At 33.1% G+C, this 24,744-nt stretch overlaps 2 protein-coding genes across 3 annotated transcripts; one reads left to right on the top strand and one right to left on the bottom strand.

Annotated features, from left to right (window-relative positions):
* Positions 1–415: 415 nt before the first annotated feature.
* Positions 416–3,266, top strand: LOC107920332 (WEB family protein At5g55860). The gene is made up of 2 exons (XM_016849991.2): positions 416–1,279; positions 1,440–3,266. The coding sequence occupies exons 1-2, from the start codon at positions 1,079–1,081 to the stop codon at positions 3,189–3,191; spliced, it is 1,953 nt and encodes a 650-aa protein (XP_016705480.1). The 5' UTR covers positions 416–1,078; the 3' UTR covers positions 3,192–3,266.
* Positions 3,267–3,390: 124 nt separating this feature from the next.
* LOC107920331 (phosphatidylinositol/phosphatidylcholine transfer protein SFH9) lies at positions 3,391–8,190 on the bottom strand. 2 transcript variants are annotated; one of them, XM_016849989.2, is made up of 11 exons: positions 7,759–8,190; positions 7,600–7,628; positions 6,647–6,730; positions 6,481–6,534; positions 6,263–6,340; positions 6,052–6,105; positions 5,438–5,497; positions 5,255–5,350; positions 4,869–4,970; positions 4,701–4,781; positions 3,391–4,065 (listed from the first exon to the last, which is right to left on the bottom strand). In XM_016849989.2, the coding sequence occupies exons 1-11, from the start codon at positions 7,811–7,813 to the stop codon at positions 3,745–3,747; spliced, it is 1,014 nt and encodes a 337-aa protein (XP_016705478.1). In that variant the 5' UTR covers positions 7,814–8,190; the 3' UTR covers positions 3,391–3,744. The 2 variants fall into 2 exon arrangements, with proteins under 2 accessions (XP_016705478.1, XP_016705479.1); XM_016849990.2 differs by having other exon boundaries at positions 6,647–6,815; positions 7,759–8,153.
* Between the last annotated feature and the right edge of the window lie 16,554 nt (positions 8,191–24,744).

Here is a 24,744-nt window from a genome sequence, read left to right as displayed (position 1 = left end):
TTGATATTTTCCGTCTATTTGTATTTTTTTCTTTTTGGGTATCATAACATGAATATACTCCATATCTTAATCCATGCATTTGTATCAGTTTTTAAACATGTGAATACATAAAATATTAATTCTTTTATAAAAATATAAAACTAAATACACGAATTTCGGAACTAAAAAGAGTAACTACAATCATTTGGATTTGGGATCATAACCAAAATTCTTTTGACATTTGTCACTATTGTCATCAGGCAAAGACATTAACATGGCCTTCACCATTTCTTTTCTAATCTTGCTTGTATGTTTCAGACAAAACCATCCTTTCATTGTAAGGCATTACTGTCCTAAAGTGCAAAGCTAACCCTCACTTGTCTACCTCTTTCAATACAAGGAAACAGTGTTCGCCCCTCACTGATCGGAGAAATTTCTTGGGAGATTATTGTCGAAGTTTGGAATTTTTCTTGGTGGGTTTTGGTCTCTTAATTGAAAGATTAAAAGGGTATTTTAATGAAAGAATGAAAAGTATGAAGATCAAACAAGATGATCATGAGGATTTGAAGATTGATTAATTTTTGACCTTTTGATGAGCTTTTTTAAATAAGGTGACATTTCTTGAGATGTCAATTTTGTAATGTTGTTGAATTATAGAAAATTTTGAAAGAAAATATCTTTCTTTGATGCTCAAATAGGGTTTTGTTGGCTTGAATTTCTGGGGAAAAACATTAAAGCTTTTAAGGACTTGACATTATTGACAAGGTTATTTTATGTCGAAATCTTGATGATTTATACAAAGACGAAAAGACACAAATATGACAGCATTTCCATGCGTATTAGTTGTTTATTGTAAACATGACATGAAGCTTATATTAAGGTATTATTTGCTTAATGTAGGGCAGATTTATACAATAAGCTCCCTCATTTTGCTTCTGAACCTGACAGCCCTTTGAATTTTCCGAGGACTTTTACCGGCAGATTGACAACTTGTTCTATCGACACGTCAAAGCGGAGATTTGTAATAATGCCGAAGAATCAGTAGGCCATATAGGAGAAACACAGTTTGTTTAAGAGTACAGTTTCCTTTACCTGATTCATGCCAGAGAGAATAAACAAGCAAAACGCAATGGTCGCAATGGGACGCTCAAGTGCCACCGTCTCTCCAAAAGTGGAGGTCGGAGAAGTAGACACGAGTGCACCTTTTACAACAGTTAAAGATGCTGTCACTCGTTTCAGTGAAGCTACTTTCTCTGGGGAAAACCCCACCATGAAAGCAGCAAAAGCTCGCCCTGCAGAGGTATTAAATTTTCGAGACTCGGATATGATATTTATTAGTATTTCCATTGCCTAAGTATGAACTACGTGATTCTATCTTCAAGGACTGATTGCAGGGGAACTGCGTGTTCGGTAACATTTAAATCTTATCTTTTTCGGATGTATTTGTCGTTGAGCTGCAGAGAGTGTTGGCAAAAGAGACTCAGCTTCGCCTGGCTCAAAACGTATTGAACAAATTTAAGGGGCGCCTCGAAAATGCCGAGACAACTAAGTCTCAAGCACTTGAAGATCTCGAAAGGGCTCAAACAACAGTCGAGGAACTGACTCACAAACTCAAAACTGCCAACGAATCAAAGAATTCTGTGATCAAGGCTACAGAAGCTGCAAAGGATCAGGCAAAGCAGTTTGAAGAAACAAATTCCGGTGATCTCCCTGGAACCAATGGTGCTAGGAGCCAAGACTTGGAGACTGCGAATGAACAATACACAACCGTGATTACCGAACTTTATGCTGCAAAACAAGAACTGAGCAAGGCTCGCAAGGAACGTGATGCATCCTTAGAAGCAAAAATTGCTGCTTTCAACCGAGCAGGAGAAGCTGAACACGCAGTTAATGTTAACATTGAAAAGGTTGGAGCACTCTCCAGGGAGATTTCAGCTGTACAGGAATCGATCGGAAATGTTAAGCTTGCATCTCTTGAAATACAGAAAGAACAAGCTAAAACATATGCCGAAAAGGATACCCAGAGGCAATTATATAAAGCTAAGCTTGAAGAGTCCACAAAGAGGTTGCTTGCTTTAAAGAACGAATCTGACATTGAACTTGCAAGAAATCTTGAGGCAAAACTGTGCGAAACTGTCTATCAGATTGCGGATTTGCAGAAACAGATTAAAAATGCGAAGGCTTCTGATCTGGAGTCCGTGCAAGCTGTTACTTCAGAGCTCGATGGTGCTAAAGGATCACAGCAAAAAGTCATTAACAAGGAAAACTTGTTGAGGAATTTGGTGGAGTCTCTTAAGGTCGAACTAGAGAATGTGAAGAAAGAGCATTCGGAACTGAAGGAGAAGGAAGCGGAAACAGAGTCCATTGCAGGGAATCTGCATGTCAAGCTTCGGAGAAGTAAATATGATCTTGAAGTTTTCCTTGCAGAGGAATCCAAAACAAGAGGAGCCTACGAAGAAATGATTTCAACCCTCCAACAGCTATCTGTTGAAACGGAAGGCACACAACGAGAAGCAGAAGAGATGAAGAAGGAAACTGAGAAGTTGAAGTTGGAAGCTGAAGCCTCAAGAGTTAGGCTCAAGGAAGCAGATAAGAAGTTGAGAAATGTTTCTGAAGAAAATGAAGCTGCAAAAGAAGCTGAGACACGGGCACTTGATCAGATAAAGATGCTTTCCGAGAGAATAAATGCTGCCCGTGCTTCAACCCCAGAATGTGGAGCTGATATCACCATCTCTAGGGAAGAATTCGAGTCTTTGAGCCATACGGCTGAGGAGTCGAATAATATAGCTGAAATGAAAGTAAAGGCTGCCATGGCTCGGGTAGAAGCAGTAAAGGCTAGTGAAAATGAGGCTCTCGAGAGGATTGAGGCGATTCAGAAAGAGATTGAAGACGTGAAGGCCGCAAACATGGATGCTTTGAAGAGGGCAGAGGTGGCTGAAGCAGCGAAGATGGCAGTGGAAGGAGAGCTCCAAAGATGGCGTGAAAGGGAACAGAAGAAAGCAGCCAAAGTAACAGCACAGATTCTACCAGAATCATCCCCACAGCATGGCAGAAAACAAAAACAGAACCCACCGGACAAAATTGTTCAGGTTCAAAAGTTAGAAAAATCGAAGTCATCCATCTTCGAAAAGCCAGTCAGTATATTGAATCAAAGAAACAACCAAATCGACAGCGGATCTCCATCATATTGGCCTGGTGAGAAGTCTGTGTGAACATTGCAGTCAACCAGATCTCCATCAATAGATCGGCTCGGCTAAAAATATCAGAATTGACACTGAATAGTTTATTGACCTAGCTCCCTTTCGGTTAATTCTGCATCTAATTAGCCTTCCTGAAAGCTTTCAAATATTTATCAGAACTGAATGTACCATGTAAGATAACTTTTGAACTATCAAATGTAAGAATGGGTGCTTCCTCAAAGCAGCAATTTCCCCATTAAAGCAACTATGTTTGAGCAAATATTCAGAGAACGCTGACAAGAAAATTATTCCAGAAGCAATGCCATGCATCCTACAGAAAATTTGGTAAAATAATGAGCTATTATCCACCCTGAGAAGGTGGCATATTGAGTTACATCAAATTAGTCGCTGTCTGCTAAAACAGCACCGGATTCAACCCGATGCAAGAAAGCTCTGCTATTACATTTGATAATTGAAAGACCAAAAAGCCTCTCATTCTAATGTTGATTTAACCTTTTCCGGTCTAAGTGCTGACTCTCAAGTAACATATTGGCAACAATTTATGAAATCAGTAGTATCGTAGGATCTAGTCACCATTTACTTTAAGCCCATTTAGGGAGTTGCAAATACCATTTTGGTCTGCAAGCCTCTGAAACTCAGATTCGATGGTCTTTGCAATCTTGGTATCTTCTGGATCTGGCTCGGGAAATTCTACGTGAACTGATCCCTGTTTGATTGGCCTACCACTCTCTATAAGATTAGCTTGATGCCTTATGTAATTGTAAAGTTGTTGATGGTAGGAGTGGTCTAATGAGAAACAATTATCTATGGTTCCATTGCTTCTGTTCCGTGATGATCCGGAACCCTCTTTTCGACAAAAATGTGGCAGGGATGAATAATCCATTACCTGCATGGTCAGAATGAACATATCATATGTAGTAAGAACAAACAAAACGGCTTGCTCCGCAAAATCACACGAGAAAACCAATTGAGTGGTGAAGTTATTTGAATTATCCATATTCATTAAGAGGAACTACCGAGAGAAGTAATTCAATCAAGCTATCTTTTCATACATCATATTGAAATAGAATTCAAAATTACAAAAGGAAGTTTAGTTGGGTCGGGGGAAAGAAAAGTGAGTTCAAAAGAACTTTTGTAAAATTGAAAGGACTAATAGTCGAATATGATTGAATGCAAACTAAAGACAAACTACAATACCCTTCACATTATGGGAGCTTGATATGAAATAGTGGACTTGCGAATCGAAGTGGTGATTTCAACATGAGTGCAAGGAAAAGGCATATATGAAACCCGAAACTTAGCTTTCTTAGTTCATACAACCACCAATAAGAGGTGGTATTCAGCCGATTAGAGATTCAAGTCCCAACATTTTGCAGCCCCTTTACCTATTCCTGGGCTGAGGTTTTGCACCAAAAATAAAAATGGAAAGTGCATCTGAAAGGACAAGTATTGCTGACATTTTAAAACGAAAATATGCTTTCAAAAGAGTCTTACAAACATGCAAGGATGTGTTTTTCTTACTTTGAGTAACTCGTCCCTTCCGCAACCTTGAAGCACCTGAATTTTCCTCTTCGTCCTTTCTTGCAACAGAGGTTTTACAGCCTGTCAACATTTCCAGAAAAGCATTAGAATTCTACTTTTTTTGTAGAAGTAAGCTGAGAGATGAAGAAAGTTACAAAATATAAAAACCTTCCAACATGCCGAAAATATGTATGGTGCATTGACAATATAATATGTCTCCGTCTTCTCTGGATAATTTAAGTCATCAATTGTTGATATAGTAGTCAGTAGCTGCATCAGCAAGCAACCAGTGAGACCGACCAGTATTACATAGAGGAGAGTTGGCACAGTAATGAGCAGAAATTCTTGGTCATTTTCATTTATTTACTTAGGAGCAACATTTAGACTTATGTGTAATGCTATTAAAATAGGAATAGATAAATCACTAACATTGATCTAATTACATTGAAATCAAATAAGCGATTAAGTTGATGGTTAATGATGCTAGGTTGAGAAAGAGAAATTAAGCTAAAGAGATGGTAAGGAGCACGTGTGATATGATACTAAAAACATACCTTTATTTGGTTTAATGCCGAAAGCTTCAAGCCAGTCATATCTAATACCTTCAAACATGTGCTAATATGTTTTCCATACTTCTGTGTGGCCGCAGGCTGTAATAAAAGCAATATGTTAGACAATATAAAAAGTAGGTACGTAAGTAAAGCAAGAAACATCAAATTGACACAGTCCATACTCACCAATACTACACGATCTCTATATTCATTCATTTGAATGTGTGACTGTACATAGTAATTCACCTAGAACACAAAAGATTTACAAATTTAAGTATCACCGAAATAACTCCATACACAGCAAGCTGAAGTATACACATGCATCTGGAAGTGCAAAAAGACTATGTTATTCGGACTTGGGTGTGAGTGTCAGATATCTGTATATACCCACTTTCAGATATGTGTTGAAAATGAAGACTTCAAGAAAAATAAAGAGTCAAAGCAACATAGCAAAAAGATGCTTTCCACCATGGCACAACTTATTAATGGAACAAGTCCGCAAGAAGAAAATTGAGTGTGGAATCATTGTATGGCAACAGTCAATTTCTGGGAGAAAATAGTGAACTTCAAGTATCTGATGCCCTGAATTAAACAGTTGAATCTAGTGCATTTCAGAAAAAGAATATAACTTCTGTTCTTCTAATAAGTTATACCAAGATAATGTTTCAAAGAATCATATTGCCACTTAAAAGCTCAATAGCAAGTCTTCGGAAGATTTATTTCAAAGCAGTTTTAAGCATCAAACCAGATTCTATAGTCTCAGTGCAGAGTTTAAAGTTAAACAGTTCAAATGCCCTTACGGATGCTTTATCATATGTGCTAAGCCCAACACCGATAGCAATGACAGGAAGACCCTGGAAATGTCGAAAGGCATAAGCCAGTTAATCACCATGGAACCACTTTCGAATGTAACAAAAAATTTCCAAACAAATATGAGTCACAAAATCCACTAGCAGGGCAATCAAAATAAATACGAATATCAAGATAATTCCTAATGAAAAGAGTAAATACCTCTTTCGAGTAACCAGATAATCCTACAAGCTGAGAATCTCGCACTGCTCTATATAAGTCAGCGGGAATAATTGGTTTCTATATAATCAAACAAAGTAAATCAATTATCTCAAAGATTGCCAATTTCCACAATAAATCATGCTGTTTCAACAGCATGGTTTTGCAGTATAAGCTGATAAAAAATAGGAATCAATTAGTTTATAATCAGAAAAACTCACTGATAATATGTTGTCAATCTCATTCTGTATTCTCCATTGTAAGCAATCAATTAACTGGAGCAGGCACAAACTAGGAATTAATAAATTGGAAAATGGGGAAAAAAATAAGAAGAAATCTTTGGTCCCCAAATTTTATTACTGCTTAAGTGCATCCGAGGAATCTCACCATTTTATAGGCTTTCGGAACATCCCAATCTCTCGCTTTCAGAAACCGCGCTAGAGTTTCAGTTGGATACCCATGGTGCATGTTCTGCAGACCAAGGGATTCAACTTTAAACTAAACTTTTGGCAGATCATAGCATAAAAGACGGATTTAAAATGCTGTATTCATCCATCTGATCCACACAAGTCCATAAAAACAGGTACATATAAACAAAACTTCTTCATAACAGCTCAAATATCTATACAAAGTAGGCTTACTGGGAAGGAAAATCATATCATCTGCATTTTGTTTATCTATACCAATACATATGGCTCTAGATATTGTGTGGCACTTGTAAAATTTTCATCTACAGATTGTATGGTTAATATCAAATCCGCAAATCCTTAACGATGATCTTACAATTCAAAAAGATTTAAACTAGCAAGTACCAACTAAGCTACCAATTTCCACAACTATGCAACTTACCCAGAGTAGGATGAGTGTTTCAAACCTGCCACGTGTATATTAATTTTTCCAAGTTTTTTCCATTTATTTAGAGGGTTTTGAGGGATCACACCCCATTTACTATGTCCAAAATGTGTCGTGTATATCAAGAAAAATGAATCAGAGCAACATCGACCATGGAAACTAGTAAAACAGTTACAACAGACAAAGCTCCAAATCAAATCTACTACAATTTCAGAGAACAAAGAACATTTAACTGAGATAAATCAAGCAAGAGATAGATCAGAACCAGCAAAGAACATGAACCTCCTAAACAATGAAATTGCAAAAAGGCAAGCAATCGGATCAAGTCCACAGCACAAAACCTAGTTACTAGAAAAACTTGGCAAATTATTACTAAAGTTATATATGAGTTCCTATTTCTTATCGTCAGCCCCTTATCTCAGCATCCAAGTACAAAGACAAATAAAAGAATTCCCCCCCCCCCACACACACACAAAAAAAAAACTAACCTGAAATGTGTCGTTCAATTTCTCGTCAACTGTAAGTCCAATTTTACAAAAATAAAATTAGCAGAAAGAAAAATTGTTAGTGATTTGCAGATCAAAGGAAGAGAAACCCAAGAAAGGGAAGATAAAAAAAATCAATCTTATTATATACTTAAATCTCACCATTTCCCATCAAAGACAGAAATTGCTTTATAGCTTCCTGATGAGTATTGCTCATTTTGTCTATCCTTTCTCACAAATTAACAAAAAGGGAATATAAAGAAGAAAATTTTTCGTCAGCAAAAACTGAACCTTCAACTAAATAAAGCTCTAGTTCTACTTGATTTCCCCTTCTTGCTCTCTTTATAGCTTAAAGTTAGAAAATTTATGCTTAAGAATCATCAAAAGAGAGAAAAATAAGAAAGGAGAAAGCTCTGTTTTTTTTTTCAGACAGAAAAAACAAAAATAAAATAAAATTGAAACTAATGAAATCTCGGAGTTTTTGTTGTCAGCTGCTTCAGAACATAATTGTTAAAAAGCAACCATAGCTTTATGAAATGGAAAAGAAATTGAATTTGAAGTAATTAAAAAAATAAAAATAAAAATTCATTTTTTAGTTTAAGAAAAAAGAAACTCAATGATCATATTAAAGAGGGGTAGCTACTGCTGGATTCACACGTAATAAATATTAGAATTAATATTAAAAATATATAATAATAATAATAATAAAGGAAAGTTATTTGTGTTAAAAAATGATGAAAATTATAGTTTTTTAATAAAAATTATATTATTTTGAATTAAATGTGGGAAACAACATAGTTAAGTTTGTTTATTAATAATAAATATAATTTAAACTATTTTGAGTTTCCCATATGGAATTCCCTCAATCTAAAAATATTATAAAACAAAACCTTGATTCTTTGATTCATATTTAAATAAATGAATTAAATGGTTAGATTATAAAAGGTTTTTTGGTACATAAATGGAAAAGTGAAGATCTAATTTGATTGTATTATTGATTTGACCCATTTATAATAATGCCACTTAATTAGCCATTGATGTGTCACCTTCCAATTTTGAATCAATAGTCGGTTGGGAGGTCGAATGATGACCATGATTCATCAGCTTGCCATAATAATTAAAATAATTATATAAATTGAAACAAAAATTAGAAATATATAAGTAATTATTTCTTAAAATTTAAAAGTCATAGCTATTTGTTTAAGAGTTGTAAGGCTGAAAGGACGAAATGTTTGACCTTTAAAGTATGTGGATGTTTCTATTTCTAAAGACCAAGTTCCCTAGAGATGATGTCAGTTTGGGCTGCTAGTATTATTCGCCTTCCCATTCGAGTTGTATTTCTATACCACAACCTAATATCATTTGGATTGCTGAACTTATTTCACCCGCACATACACACAAAAGAATTTTCAATTTCATATTTTAAAGATATTATTCATGAATTTGTTGGTTTTACACAAAAATAAAAAATGTCCTGCCTTCACCCCACCTCCCGTCCCATGGAGGATTTTTATATTGATATGAAATAAATATAATTATAGTAATAAGTTTAGGGGGGACGGGATGGTGGTGGGGAGGTCCACTGGAGTGGGAGGTTTTTATTTTATTTATTATTAATATAATTATGTTTATTTCATTTAATATAATATTTTTATACTTTGAGGGTTAATTTTTTAAAATTATGATTAAATCAATATAATATTTAAAAGTTGAGAGCTAAATTTGTTATTATATCGATTTTTTAGCTACCGCATCAGCTTGCTGATTTTAATGGAAGTGACCAAAATGACCGAATTATGTATCGTAGGTGCTTAAATTGCAAACTTTCTTTTTATTTTAAGTGTCTAAAATGAAAAATTTTATAGTTGAATGACTATCTGTGTAGTTTATCTTTTTTTTCTTTAAAAAATAACAAATATTATTATAATAATAATTTTTATTTTTTAATACTTTTATAAAAAATATTTAAATAAAAAACTAAAAATAAGCTTAGTGACTAAAAATGAAATCCGAGATTAATGATAAAGATTTGTTAGGAACATGGATAATTTTTTATTCTACCAAAAATTTTATTTATAATAATTTGTTTTAGACATAATATAATGTAATATTGATATATAAATTAAAAAAATATATATGTATCTATGCCGAATAGAAATATGGAACGCATATGTTTGAGGGATATGAAAAAACCAAGTAATATAAATGGGGATAAAACAATGCTATTGTTTCTTAACCTTTTGTGTAGGAAGTTTCTCTGAAGCTTCAATTTGTGCCATGTTTGATAGGTGCAAATTAAAAATGTTCTGATTCTCCCAACAAGAGAGGTTAGTGGGAATTGAACAGTTACTAGAGGAGAATAGATGCTAAGCTCACACTCATCAAAATTCCATGAGATTTTTAGATTTCAATTTAAAATAAACATTACACAAATAAATTAAAACCAATTTTAATCAATTTCCATTCCTATATTTTATAAACTTACATTTTGCTGATAATTTTTTTATCCATAGAAAGTGATTTTTGTCATACAATTTGAGAGTTGGCTGGTTTTCCTTTCGGTTCTACATCCGGTTGTGAAATATGTGATAACATAGAAGTTTAAAAGGTTTTTTTTTTTATGTTTACGAGATTTTTTTTAGAGAGTATAAATTTGCAATATAAGATGCGATTTAAGTTTATTTCATTTATCAAGTTATAACTTAATTTTTATACATTAATTAGATCATTCTCCTCCACTAACAATATATTTGGTTGACTATAATAGTGAATCAAATCACGACTGATTCAGTTGCTTTTCTTATTCCTTAGTTTGGTTTATGGGATTAGTAATAAATGGAATAACACATCTAAGTTTCGTTTAGCAAAAATACTGAATGACCATTCTAACCTCCACCGTGTAAGGTTGACTATACCCATAAAAATACAAATTCACTCAAAAATATAATTTTAGTAGATAGCTATGAGTAAGGTCGAATCAACAAAGACCAATAATAATTTTACTTCTTTAATAAAAACAAATAAATTAAAAATAAAATGGGGTTTAAAAATTAAAAGAAACTAAAATTAAAATTAAAATAGTGTAAAAAGAAATTGCAAAATAAAATATAGGAAAATAAATATAATGAGAGTCTAGTCAAAGGTAAAATCTCAAATTTGATTCGTGAGTTTGATCATTGATACAAAGATAATTTCAGTGTTCTTTATTAAATTAGTTATAGTTGTCAACTTGATAAAGGATAATATGGATGAACGCGGAAGCAGATCGTAAAGTTTGTCAAAGTCAGATAAAACAATTAAAATAAATAACTAAAATAAAATAAAAAATCAAAGATTAAGGAAGCAAATAAAGAATATAAATAAAAAGATAGAACTTGGCGTGTAGAAGTCCTAAGAAGCCTTGGAAACACGAAGAATCCACAATCCCCTTCAAGCGGCTCTAATTTCCCCTCCAAGATAGAAACCTTGGCAAGAAAAAGTTTGAAGATGATCCTCACAATCTAAAAAGATTGTTAAAACTCTTCTAAAAGAAACTCAAGAGAAATTCTTGAAAAGAAAAACCCAGAGAGAATTTATTAACTTAAAAGAGAAATAGAATAATAATGAATTGTCTAAATTGTGTACAATGCAAAGGCTTATATATAGGCTAGCTAAATACATCTAAATAAAACTCTTAAGTATACTAGAACTCTAATTTAATCTAAACAAGAAGTAGTTTTAAACTAAACTTTCTTATTAACATAAAACTCCTAAATAACTTAGAATACTTAATAATTATCAAAAATTCAAAATAAAATGATAAAATAATAAAAGATGATAAATACAATATCGGGCTCATATATAATAAAAATTAAACCTAAAACCCAAACCCAATATGACTTAAACTCGAATTAAAAGCCTGAAACTCGTAATTCCCGTCATAATCTCGTTCAGAAATTTTGCTCGCGCAGTCTTCACTAAAACGGTCATAACTTGAGCTCCTGAAATTAAAATCGAGTGATTCAAAATGCGTTTCAAATTTAAGACGTACATCTTCAAACGTCATGAAGACATATAAACCCAAAAATGTCAAGATCATATCCAAAAAGTCATTGCAAGTCTACTGATTTCCCAAGCCTGAAAATTGACAGTTTTAGTGATTGGAATCTAATAAATTTCACCCCATTCATGCATGTATCATTCTCCCTTTCCTAAAAAAGATTCATCCTCGAATATTTTCTTTGATCGGATCTTGATTTGATTTGCTTAGCCTTTGACATTATTGTTGGGCCTTGAGGTAGTGTGAACCCATGACATTCATGGGTCTAAAATTGTGCCTTGAGACTCGCATCATTCCCCCTTCCTTAAGAAGATTCGTCCCTGAATCTTTAGTTGCACAAAAAGAAAGGGGATTAGAATAAATAAAAATAAAATGAATAAAATACTTACCTCAGCTTTCTTGTGCACCAAAACTATCTCCAGGATCAAATGTATGATTTTGATATACCAAATCAACATCGATCAAGTATCTCTCCTTAAAAAACAAACCATCATCATTAGATAAAGAAATACTAGGCATATGAGTATTCAAGTAAAAAATAACCTGTAACTTTTTTTGAATATGCATGGTTATCCATAAGAATTTCTAACAATAAGTCAAGAATTTCACATAATTATAAAAATAAAAATAATTAATATTATTATGTAAAAATTCATCGTTAAAGGTCAAGATAGAAAATTTTATTGCAAGAAGAAATATATAAAATGCTTTAACAAAACTATTTGATGCAATAGAATTACTATTTTTAACCTTTACAAAGGTAGATAAACCCATCAAATCAATTGACCTTTTAGACCAATGTTTAATTAAATTTGACCAACGAAAAAATATGTTGTAAGGAAGTATTTGACAAACAAAATCAGTAGCATACTTATCAAAAACATTCAAGGTATGCCTTCTTAAATTAATTTCTATTGTTTTCTTACATTCTTTACCTTGTAGCACTTGTGGAGAATTATCAATATTCGACTTACCTTTTTCCCACAAGTAAAATCGTCTATTGATGGTAGAGTAATATAATTGAAAGTCTGTCAATGGATCCTTGAAGTCCTGTAATGAAGAAACACCACTAAACAAATTTAAGTTAGATTTAGTTAAAACATAATCATTCCTCACTTTTGTATGAGTATTTTCTAGCTTTTCTTTCTCTCTTTTTTTCCACTTGAGAACTCTCCAATTTTACCTCCTAGATTTTCACTCACCAAATTTGGACCATTAAGTATACTTTTATCACTAAAGGTCTCTTTTCTCTCTATCTTTTCACATGATTTTTCTTCACTTCCCATATCCCCCTCACAAGTGTTATGAATATTCAATTCAGTACAATATATCTTAGTAGGAGAACATGATGACATTTCTATTTCATCTAACTTTATAGGTTCAAGGAAAGAATTTTCATTATCATTTTTTTTTGGTTCACAAAGTTCGCCATCTTCTTTGATCAACAAAATTCTCGTGTTGGCACAATCACGACTATAGTGTCCACTCCCTTTACACGTAAAACATTCAATGTCACGAGCTCTTTGTTGTTTTGGTGAAAAATTAGTAGAAATGGGCTGCTTAAAGCATGTAGAAGAATGCTTTGTAGGAGCCCTACTTTTCCACTCAAAAGGTTTAATCTCAACATTTCTAGCAGCAACTTATTAATAGCATAAGAAGGTTTTGAATTGTTGAAAGTAGAATTTGAACTTGTACCTCAATAATAGTGTGGTGCGCCAAATGGACGAAATTGATATTGCTGAAATAGTTGTTCAATCTCAATTGCCTTGTGTACCATCTCCTCAAGATCAATATAGGTTTGAAGATTAAGAGCATTGACTATTGAAACGTTCAAGCCATCTACAAATCACACCATGGTAGTTTCTTCATCCTCTCTTATATTTGCTCTTTGCATAAGCATCTCCATCTCCTTAAAGTACTCATCAACAGATCCATTACCTTGAACAAGGCATTGAAGTCTCGTTGAGACCTCTCTATAGTAATGAGAAGGAACTCGTCCCATGTTTCAATTACCCTTTCACGGTTTCTTTGACGATCAATTCCAAGTTGAATCCACCAAATCAATGCATAATCTGAAAATCCAAGGGTCACCAATTGAACTTTTTCCTCTTCCGGGCATTAATAGTAACGAAACATAAGTTCAATTTTTGATTCCCACTCACAATATGCTTCGGGATCATACTTCCCTCGAAATGGTGGAATGTTTAACTTTGGTTTGGCTAAAAAATATTGTCTACAGTCATTATGAACCAAAGTCTCATCATTTGCACGAGATACACGTCGAGCATTATTGGCACGAAGATGAGGCTGATCAATCTTATCTCCCAATTTATGATTCTGACGCTCAATTTTTGTACTTAGACATTCTAACATTTTGTTGATCGGGTCTAAAATAGTGTCATGTTGCTGATCTTGAGCATTTCAAACCTCTTGATCCCTTCTCAATTTCCCAATCATAGTATTGCGAATCATTATGAAAGCTTGAAAAGAACACAACACTCAATAAAAGAAAAATTAAGCAAACCCCACTGTTATGCACTCAGAAAGAAAAATCAAATTCTCAATAAGGTAAGAATTAATCTTGTGAGTCTTTTAAAAAGTGTCGATATCAATCAATCAGAATATATTAGAATCAAACTAACAAAGAAAACCTAAGAGCATTATGAATCCAAAATCGGTTAGACATCAAAGAATTTTGTTGCACGGAGGAAAGAATAACTTGAGTTCCCGAACTTAAAATCGAATGATTCAAAATACGTTTTAAAGCTAAGAGATAGATCTTCAAACGTTATGATGACATCTCAACCCAGAAATGATAGGATCCCATCCAAAAAGTCATCACAAGTTTACTGATTTCCCAAGCTTGAAAATTGGCTGCTTTAGTAATTGGAATTTAATAAATTTCACCCCATCTGTGCATGTATCACAACTTCGCACCTAACAACTAATCTCTAATTACCTTTTCAATAACCAAAAGAAAGAATGTTGAAATTATTTTCCTTACCAATAAACAACCCTACAATTTCACACCTAGGATTTAGCTTATCGGTACTGTAACACCCCTAACTCGTCTTCGTCGCCAGATTAGGGTTACGGAGTATTACGACACATATCAAATCAAATAACACCATAAAATCATTCAAATATTAATTTAAATATCAAATATTCATAACTAATCATTATTAATAGCATATATACAGTTACGGACCTTATATCGAGCTTACGAAACCTAAAAATTAATTTAAAAATAATCAGAGACTAATTTCAAACAAAACAAAAAAATGTAGGAAAACTGAAAACAGGAGTCATACGACCGTGTGCCCAGGCCGTGTGGCACAAGAACATTGTAACACTTTAACCTATCTCCGTCACCGAATTGGGGTTACGGAGCGTTATAGTACAAATTAGGACATTTATCATCAAACAGAAACAAAAATATAAAATAAATGATAACACTCAATAGCTTATAAAAATCGGGGTAAAAATACACTTACGGGTATTAAACTGAGCTTACGAAACCCTAAAAATAGTTTGGGAACAATCAGGGACTAATTTTAAACAAAATAGAAAAACATGCGAAAGTTTAAAAATTTTAGAAATAGGGGTCACACGGCCGTGTGGAATAACCCAGGCCTTGTGGCTTCACACATGGCCGTGTGGCTTCCCCACACACTCGTGTGGCCAGACCATGTAACTAACTGTGACCGTGTGAAAAATGTTGCACCTAAAAATTAATAAGACACATGGTCGTGTGGCATAGCCTAAGTCGTGTGCATCTTTAAAATCTTCCAAAACAAGGCAAAACTTTCGTCCAACACTTAAGTTCCGAGCCAAATCAAAATCAACCATTTCCATACTTCAAAAACACATTTAAACAAGCCTAAAACATGCCAAAACAATCAACCTAAGTGTCTAACCAATGTGTCCTCATTGACACCACAATTCAATTATCAACCTCAATTCACATGACACATCAACTAATTTACATTCAAATTCATAAGTTCATATATAAAAATCATGTCAAACTTATCATTTTTCTTAATCATTCCATTCATTCATACCATGATTCAAACACTTAAATAAGGTTTATATCACATGACCAAAACAACTTTATACTTTCGCACCAAGATTAAAGGCACATACATAAGTAAGCTTGCACCAAGCTTAGAACATAACATTTGTAATAAGTATCTAAACATATACAAAACCATATATTACATGCCATATAACCCAAAATAAACATATCAAAATCTACCAAAATGTATCTGGATAGTGTGATCTTTAAGTTGATTCGATCGCCCGACTCCACAAAACGTTATCTACAAGGAACAGAAAAGAACACAAGTAAGCTTTAGTAGAGCTTAGTAAGTTCAAGGGTTAAAACGATAAAGCTTACCGAATTAAATATAAAAATTTTAATAACAAGATTAAAAGTCAGAGTCTCCTGTCAACCATAATCCATAACATGTGATTTTGTACATAAGCAAGTACAATATCATTCACTACCAAGCCACAATGCTATCAAGAGATTCATAAATAATCATTCAACAATTTAATAACAAGACATTTAACACAAGAAACATTTCCCGATGAACGATACAGATATGAGTACACAGTTATCAATCTGAAACACACCAAATGCTCTAACGAGCCAATCTAACGGGTAAGACGCCTCGGCACCAAGTGCCTAGCCCGTAGGCTAACATCCCTTCTATAACATGCATCGACATCAAGTGCCAAGCCCGAAGACTTTACATCCGCCACCGGTAACACGCCAAAAACACTGTAAATATAACACAATAGTCGTCAATAAATGTTAAACTTTGATATATTTAGTGAACAGGAAATAAACATGAATCGTCATCTTATCTCAAACCAATCCCAAACAGCACGCACTATAACCTATTGGCATGCCAATCGTACTCTATCCTACGTTCATCCGGCTCAAGAGTTATTTTTGTAAAACACAGATCCAAGCAATTTAATACCTCAATTCATATTAAATTAACAATAAAAAATTCATTTCAACAGTCAATACCTCATTCAATTTATATTCTAATTTATATCAAAATAAACCAAACGAACTTACCAGGGCTAAACTGCAATAACGACAAAGATTCAAAGACTATTTAGCTACTTTCCCTTTTCCTCAGTTATCTACTTGTTCTTGATCTATGATATACTTTATTTCAATTATTAGCGTCAATTTCATATAATATTCAATTTAATACATATAACTTCCTATTTACAATTTTGCACATTAGACCCCAATCATTTACATTTTATTCAATATGCTCCTTAAGACCAAAACAAGCTTATTTCACATAATTAAACTTTAAACCCATTGAACCCAATTTTTAACCATTCTAAAATAGCCATATAATTATGAATTTATCAATAAAAATGATGTCTATTTTAATTTATTTTCAATTTAATCCCTAATCATGAAAATTACTAAAAATCACTTTACAAATTAGATCAAAATTATCATGAAGTTTCATGCTCAAGAATAAACATCAAGAATACTTCAAGAACATCAATGGTAATTTTTCTAAACTTTAAAAACTTCACAAATTAGTCCCTAAACTAGCTAGATATCAATACAACGATCACAAAAATATAAAAATTACAAGAAACGAGTAAGGATTAAGGTTACATGCATTCAAAAATAATAAAAATCAAGCTCCCAAGCCTTAAAGAAAATGGTGTTTTAGCCAAACCAAAGAAAAAAAAATAAAGAAGATAACAACCCCCTACTTTTATTTTGCTTTTGTTTTATTATTATTATGTTAACCTTATTTTAATTAAAATTTCTTACCAAACTACCTAATGCTATCCACTACCAATATTAATGGTATATTTGTCATTATGCTTCCCCACATTTAACTATTTAACCCTATTAACTAATAATACTCAATATTGATTGATTTTTGTAGTATTTACAATTTAGTCATTTTTATTTAATTAACTATCTAAACATTAAAATTACTGGACCAAAATTTAACACGATACTAATGACCTCGTAAATATTAAATAATTAATATTTACAGATTGACATGTCAAAATTTGTGATCCTGAAACCATTGTTCCAACACCACTGGAAAACAGGTTGTTACAAACAATGACCGTATGGTCAAACCATGTTCAATTCGAAAATAGGGTCACATGGACGTGTCGTCAGGCCGTGTGTGATTTGAAAATAAGGTCACACGGTCGTGTGACAGCCCGTGTCCCAGGGTGTGTGCACCTAAAATGGCTTCCAAAATAAGGCATAACATCATTCATTTCTTAGGTACCAAGCCAAACCATTTCCAATCATTTTTACCTATTCAAAATACATTAAATCATGCCCAAATCATACGAAATCATCCAACCTAGGTGACTAACCGATGTGCCCTCAGTGACACCACATATAATAAAAATTTATTAACCATTCAATTCATCTATTCTAGCATCCTAACTAACATTAAACACACCAAAACTTGTTACCACATAATCATCCAAAATACCATTCTAACATGACTTATATCAACAGATTACCAAAAAGCCAAATATGTAATCCATACATCAAATTTGCATATAAATGCACTTACAACTAAAGTACCAAAACATGTTCAACATTTGAAAAATAAGTATCCTATATACATGTCACAAGTAACCACAGTTTGAAACTTCAAAATTTACCGAGTCAGAAGATGATAGGTGTGAGCTCCATTGATCCGATCAACACGCTTCAGGTATCCAAAATCTAGAGAAAATAATAACAGAAATAAGTATTTTAAGTACTTAGTAAGTTCATACAGTTGAATTCAATAACTTACCTTACTCATTTAATAGTTAACTACATATAACCATTTAAAGTATTAACCTTATCACAACATAGTTCAACAATTCCGGGTTAATAAATAACAAACATATGGATATTCAAAGTTCGTATTTCATCCATTTTAATAAAACAATTTCACACTGTACATCCTTTATTTTCGATGAAACTTGGTAAAAAAACTCAATTCACAAGTGCAAAAAACATATGATACTCGTTCTAGCTAATCATATACATAAGTATATGTGTTAGGTTACCCATCCGAGCTAAACTAGTGACAACACAGAAAAATAGCCTAGTCAGGGCTATAAATACATGTAAGGTTACCAGTCCAAGCTAAACCTTTAAAACGGAAACAGATTACCAGTCCAGCCTAAACCTATGTCACAAGCATATCTAAGTCCACAACAAATGTTGAAGCTCAGCCAGGTCGAAAATCAAACAGAAATATCGTATATGAGACTTTTACTTAGTCCATCAGAATTATTTCAGACTTTTCTTCTTTTCAACATTATCCAATTCAAATTTCAGAAATTTATATAACTATAAATAACAACATTTTATGACAAAATTATAACTACAAAAGTAGCATGAACTTACTTGTTGAAGTGATTCAACTATCAAGGACTAATCGGTAAATTTTTCTTTTTCCTCGTACGTCCCCTGATCGCTGAGATTCTTAATCATGCATTGAAAACAACCTTGGCCGAAACTTCTAGCTTATCAACAATGGTGCATCAGTTTTTGAGTAAGAGGGATGAAAAAGATGATGGTTATTTCGTCATGTATTTTACTTTAATTTTATTTATTTACTAATTTACTATTTTACCCTTTAAAAATTAAACATATTTTCTTATAAAACAATGCCAAAACCATCCACTAATAAAGAAATAGGTAAATTTACCACCTAAGGCCCTCAAGTTAAATTTCTAAAGCTGTTTAACACATTTAATTAATAGAAACTAACTTTTGTGGCATTTACGATTTAATCCTTTTTGCTTAATTAATTAACTAAACGTTAAAATTTTAACCAAATTTTTATATGTCACTAATAAATACTTGTAAATATTAAATAAATAATATTTACTGACTAATTTGTCAGAATTGTGGTCCCTGAAACAACTGTTTCTGACACCACTAAAAAATGAGATGTTACAAGTAGCATTAAGAACGAAAGAGACTTAATCCTAACCAGCAAACACACACAACATGGTTTATTTAAGTTATATTACATGCCCACACAATATAGATTGCATACCTAGCTTATATCCAACTATGTTGTTTGTCACTAATATTAGAATAAATCAAATAATTACGATTCAATTATTCTAATTAACAAATCAAATATTCTAAGCAATCAAACATAGACCTTATATTCAACAAAACTAAATATTTATAACTAAATCAGAAGACGTGCAAATACTAAAGAATAAAGAAAAGATTAAGAACAATTAGATCTCACAAACTATTTGAATCAAACTTTGAAATCCCTTTGACTAGAAAAGAAGTAACCCATAAAATAAAGAAAACAAAAGAAAAATAATACTAAGAGCAACTATATCTAGCTATTAACCTAATAATGTCTATTTATAGGGAAAAATCACATAATGGAGAAAATACAAAAGTGCACTTAATTAAATAAAGAAGAATTTTGACAGATTTATCGTCAAACTTTTAGGCTATTTTTGGACATATTTTCAACATTTTTTGGGCTTAAGTTGTGGAATAACTTTGGTTAGAACTTTCAATTTCCTTCGAAACTGTATATTATGGGCCCAAAAATGTGTTATGTAGATCAAGTTATGGCCAAAATACTAAAGTAGTGTAGTGTTGGAAGCCCAATCCATAAAAACATGCAAAAAAATGAAGTTTAAACTCATTTTTCTCTAATTGTTCCCCTAAATCCATAATAAAAAAAATATAAGTCTAAATAATATAATTAAGAACTTAAATAAAATAATTCAAAGGAAATATTATCACAAATAAGTTGAGATTTAGGCATCTATCACACCCTCAAAATAGCAATTTGGCGCCTTAATAGAATAGGCAAAAAACTGTGTTTCCCAAAACACTCTTCAACTTTTCACTAATTCATGTCACATTTTCGCAGAATTCCTAATGTGCATGAATGAAGAAATAGAACAATTAAAAAAATGTTAAGATTTCTTAGTATTTATGTAATATTTATTTATCAGACTTTAGGTTTTCATATTCTGATATGGAGGAAAATGTTTTTCTGTTAAGTTTTGGTTAGAATTGATGTAGTAATGCGCAAAGTTTTGATTAAAATGTTTCCAAAATGGTGTGTGGAGATTAAGTTAAGTTAGGGTAAAAACAACGCATTTTATTTGTAAATCGTTTAAATGAAATAGTGCATATGGGGAGGGAATAAAATTGTAAACTAATGGCCTGTAAACCAATCCATACTTGTTGTTGATTTCATCTTCAAATAGAAAGATGAAATAAGAATTAAGTTATGAAAACAATTAAGGATTTCCCTACTCATTCTCTCTCGTTCTCCTCTTTTTCTTCTTTCTCTTCTCTGTTATTTTCTCTTTTATGTAATCTTTTGTATCAAAGGTATCAGAGTTGCTCGATCCTTCATGGACAATGAAGGAATCACAACTTGACTTCAAAAAGAGATGAGACATCTTCAACAAGAAGTTGCTCAACTTCAAGTGGAGCTATCTTAGTGGGGTGCCAAGTTTGACTGTGGCTTGAAGGAGCTCAAGGGTGAGTTCAAAGGGGAGATCAAATCTAAACTGCAGACCTTGTTTGAGTAGTATTTGGGACACCCATCTTTTGTGTCTACCACTGGTACTACTCAAGACAAAGGGAAGGGGGTCTTAGGAGGTCCCTCACCTAGCTTCCCCCAAAAGAGGCCATGATTGTGTCGCCCATAACGGATCTAGGGTGCATGGGAACACCTTCTCGCACTAACAGTATAGAAGCACCACAAGGACCTTACAAACTTGAATGTCCAAGGTTTAATAGGAATAATTTCAAAGGTTGGTGGTTTAAGTTGGAATAGTACTTTGAAGCTAAATGAGTCATGATTTTGCTAATGTGCGAATAGTCATGCTACACTTGGAAAGGAAGGCTCTTGATTGGTACCATTTCTTTGCATAGAGGAAAGGAGGATTTCACTTACTCACATAGGACAATTATGCTCGGGGTTTAAAAGAGAGATTTAGACCTAGCTCATTCCTCCATCTAATGGAAAAATTGGTCTTTCTAAAGCAACAAGGCTCAATTAATCAATACCATGATGCCTTTGTAAGTTCACTCAACCAACTCAATCTTTTTGGAAAAAATCTAACTCAAAAACGATTTTCTTACACAGTGGAAATAAAACATTTTAAAACCGAGTTGGTTTGTGATATTTATAACAATAAACCCTAAATTAAATTCGAAATTATGTTTTTAGCTAGATGAATCTTTTCTATTCTCGTTTTTCAATCAAACGGTCTTCTCCACTATTCTTGTACCACGAACTACTTCGAGTGTAGGCTCGAATAATTTGAATCAAACACAAAACAAGAAATAGCCTTACTGGTGCCATCTATTTATAGGAAGAGGAGGTAGAACCCTTGTTGAATTGTAGAGGTTTATTTCAACTAGGAAAACGAACTTGGTTATCATTCATACTAAGTTAAAACCAAATCATATTACCTATTTACAAAGTTAAACTTACATCAAAGACACAAGTTTCCAAATAAAGATTCCTATCCCAACCACGGATGCTAAGGAACCTAAATAAATACAACATCATTACCTCATTGGCAAAGTCCCCAAAGGTACCCCCTCCCTATATGCATGACTCAAATCCAACAATGATTTCCTTAAATCCTTCATTGAGTTCCATAATTCCTACAACCACTTATCCAACAGTTGTAAGTTCGAATGGACTTAGTGAGTTTCTATTCTACATGAAAATAGACCCCATATTGCAGGGGTTTAATTAAATATATTTAGATGCAATAAACTCCTTGATCATTATGGGAAATTTCTCTTAAACTCGTTGTAGCAGACTTTATCTTATTCCTGATCCTATTCATTGGCGAATAAATCATTGAGTTATTATCCCCCAGTCATTCTATCAACCTTACTTGGCAGTTCCTCTTAATGATTCATCATCTCCGCGAACTCTATCATTTTCTTTTACTTATGTCTAAGTGGTTCTATTCCTTTCACCCTCATGCCCTATTAATGCGGTCATCTAGCCTACCTCCTAAAGGATCTTTAGTATATTTCCTTTAGCAATAATTCCTAATTTGAATAGTCCATGGCAAACTCTTAACATTATCCTAGTCTTAATGGGCTCACTGTCACCCCATCTATTGAGATACCTCTGGGTTCAAAACTCTTACCATTTTGGCATTCAAAATCAGCCAACTATCACTAAAGGCCCTTTGGGTTCATGGTTTCTTTTTCAATCAGCATCCCCACCTAATTAGCCATTTGGCTGATACATCCTTAATGGTTTCCCTTAAAGAGGAATGGTCTTAACAAACGTTTTTGTCATATAGTGTATCCTTCTTTATCGATGGGTTCTAATTCACCCTTCTTTTTCTTATGAACTAATTGGCGTATGTATGAAAAGCCAATAACCTTTAGGGTTTCTCAAAACACCCTCAGCGTTCCTTAATGGTGGATCCTCATCTATGATCCTTGGTTATACCAACTTTTGTTCGCCCGTACCTTAGGCTTTACTAGTATGTCAACTCCCGTGAATACTTCCTGTTGGTTAACGTCCTTATGCCCTATTGGTTTGCATGACTACTATTCTAGTAGTCATTTCTTATTTTTCATTATGTTCCTATTAATTGGCGGATTCCTTCGACCCGTTGCTCATTTGTTGCATATCCATACTTGCATTTTCCTTTCAACTCTTTTTCCTTGTCTGTGGGTTACCCCATGATTTCTGTTCTAATTTTCCATTCGTGTTTACTGGCTTGGCAAACTCTCTTTAAGCTGCCATAGTTGTGTTATGGACTTACACAATATACCCTCATGTTTAATGTCCTGGCGGACTCCATTGGTTGTCATAGTCTAACTATGGTTCTTCACTTCAGGATCTCCATGTTTATCGTCCTGGCAGACTATTTACGATACCATAGCGTCTTTCAACTATGACCTTTCATGATATAACCCCGTGTTTACCATCCTAGATGACCGCTCTATGTTTAGTGTCCTGTCAGACTATCTTGTGTTTAATATCTTGTCGAACTATCCCATGTTTAATGTCCTATCGGACTATCTCATGTTTAATTTCCCATCAGACTGTCTATAATGCCATAATGTGTTTTAGCTATGTTCTTACATAATCTAACTCATGTTTATCGTCCCGACGGGCTGCTAGGATGCCATAGCGTCTTTCAACTATGATCTTAGTCATTTTTATCATGATGTCATAGCATCGTTCAACCATAGTCTTACTCAATTATATCGTGATACCATAGCATCTTTCAACTATGGTCTTACTTATTTTTAGGTGTATAGCCTCTGATCGGACACATAGCCTAGCCATGATCTTTTATCTGCTTTCATCTTTGCATTCCATTCATTCGTCTATTCACCATCTTATACCTTGATGCTCGAACACCGCAATATCCCCTCCTCAAGGCATGGAGCTTTGCTCATCATGGGTGCACACAACAACACCGTATGACGGTATTTAATAGAATCATCCCATTTTCCCTTTCTAACTTCACCTAAACTCGACAATATTTCCCTTACATGAACTACATACATTTAATAAAAACAATACCATGGAATTATAGATAATTCATGCTTACTGAACTATCATGGCAGATACTCATAGACCCATGCAACCTTACAACATACTTAGCAATCAACACTCTAAATAATCAATAGTGAAGCATAAACCCTAAGAATCAAGCAAAATTGATCAACAATCCAAACCAATAATATTGAAAGCACAAAAGCTAAACAAAAATCCAATTAACACCCACAATCACCGCTCATGAAATCGAAAAAGCTTCCTCTCAACTCCCCAAACACTGCTTTAGATAAAAGATTACTTTCTTCTTGTTTTTGGAAAGTGAAGAAAATGTTGTTGAAAAGTTTAATTTAAGATTTAAGTGTTTAATATTTTTTTAAAAATATTTTTAGAAAATAAAATATTTATTTAGATATGATGTTGTAAAATAAAAATATGCATTTAAATAATGTTTAAAATCATTAATATTATAATATTTTAGTAAGAATATAAAATATAATTTAATGTGACTAATTGTTAATATTTTGATACATGAAATATAAA

This window comes from Gossypium hirsutum, chromosome D13 (assembly GCF_007990345.1).
Source record: "Gossypium hirsutum isolate 1008001.06 chromosome D13, Gossypium_hirsutum_v2.1, whole genome shotgun sequence".
NCBI classification, from domain to species: Eukaryota; Viridiplantae; Streptophyta; class Magnoliopsida; order Malvales; family Malvaceae; genus Gossypium; species Gossypium hirsutum.
The sequence above is the reverse complement of the archived record's forward strand: the minus strand, read 5'-3'. Positions and strand labels throughout refer to the sequence as shown.

Excerpts from the sequence above, each read along its gene's own strand:
- LOC107920332 (XM_016849991.2), top strand. The coding sequence starts at position 1,079 with ATGCCAGAGAGAATAAACAAGCAAAACGCAATGGTCGCAATGGGACGC. Across the intron at positions 1,280-1,439 it reads CAAAAGCTCGCCCTGCAGAG|AGAGTGTTGGCAAAAGAGAC; the intron begins GTATTAAATTTT and ends GTTGAGCTGCAG.
- LOC107920331 (XM_016849989.2), bottom strand. The coding sequence starts at position 7,813 with ATGAGCAATACTCATCAGGAAGCTATAAAGCAATTTCTGTCTTTGATG. Across the intron at positions 5,498-6,051 it reads GCACATATGATAAAGCATCC|GTGAATTACTATGTACAGTC; the intron begins GTAAGGGCATTT and ends TTTGTGTTCTAG. Across the intron at positions 4,782-4,868 it reads TATTTTCGGCATGTTGGAAG|GCTGTAAAACCTCTGTTGCA; the intron begins GTTTTTATATTT and ends AAATGTTGACAG.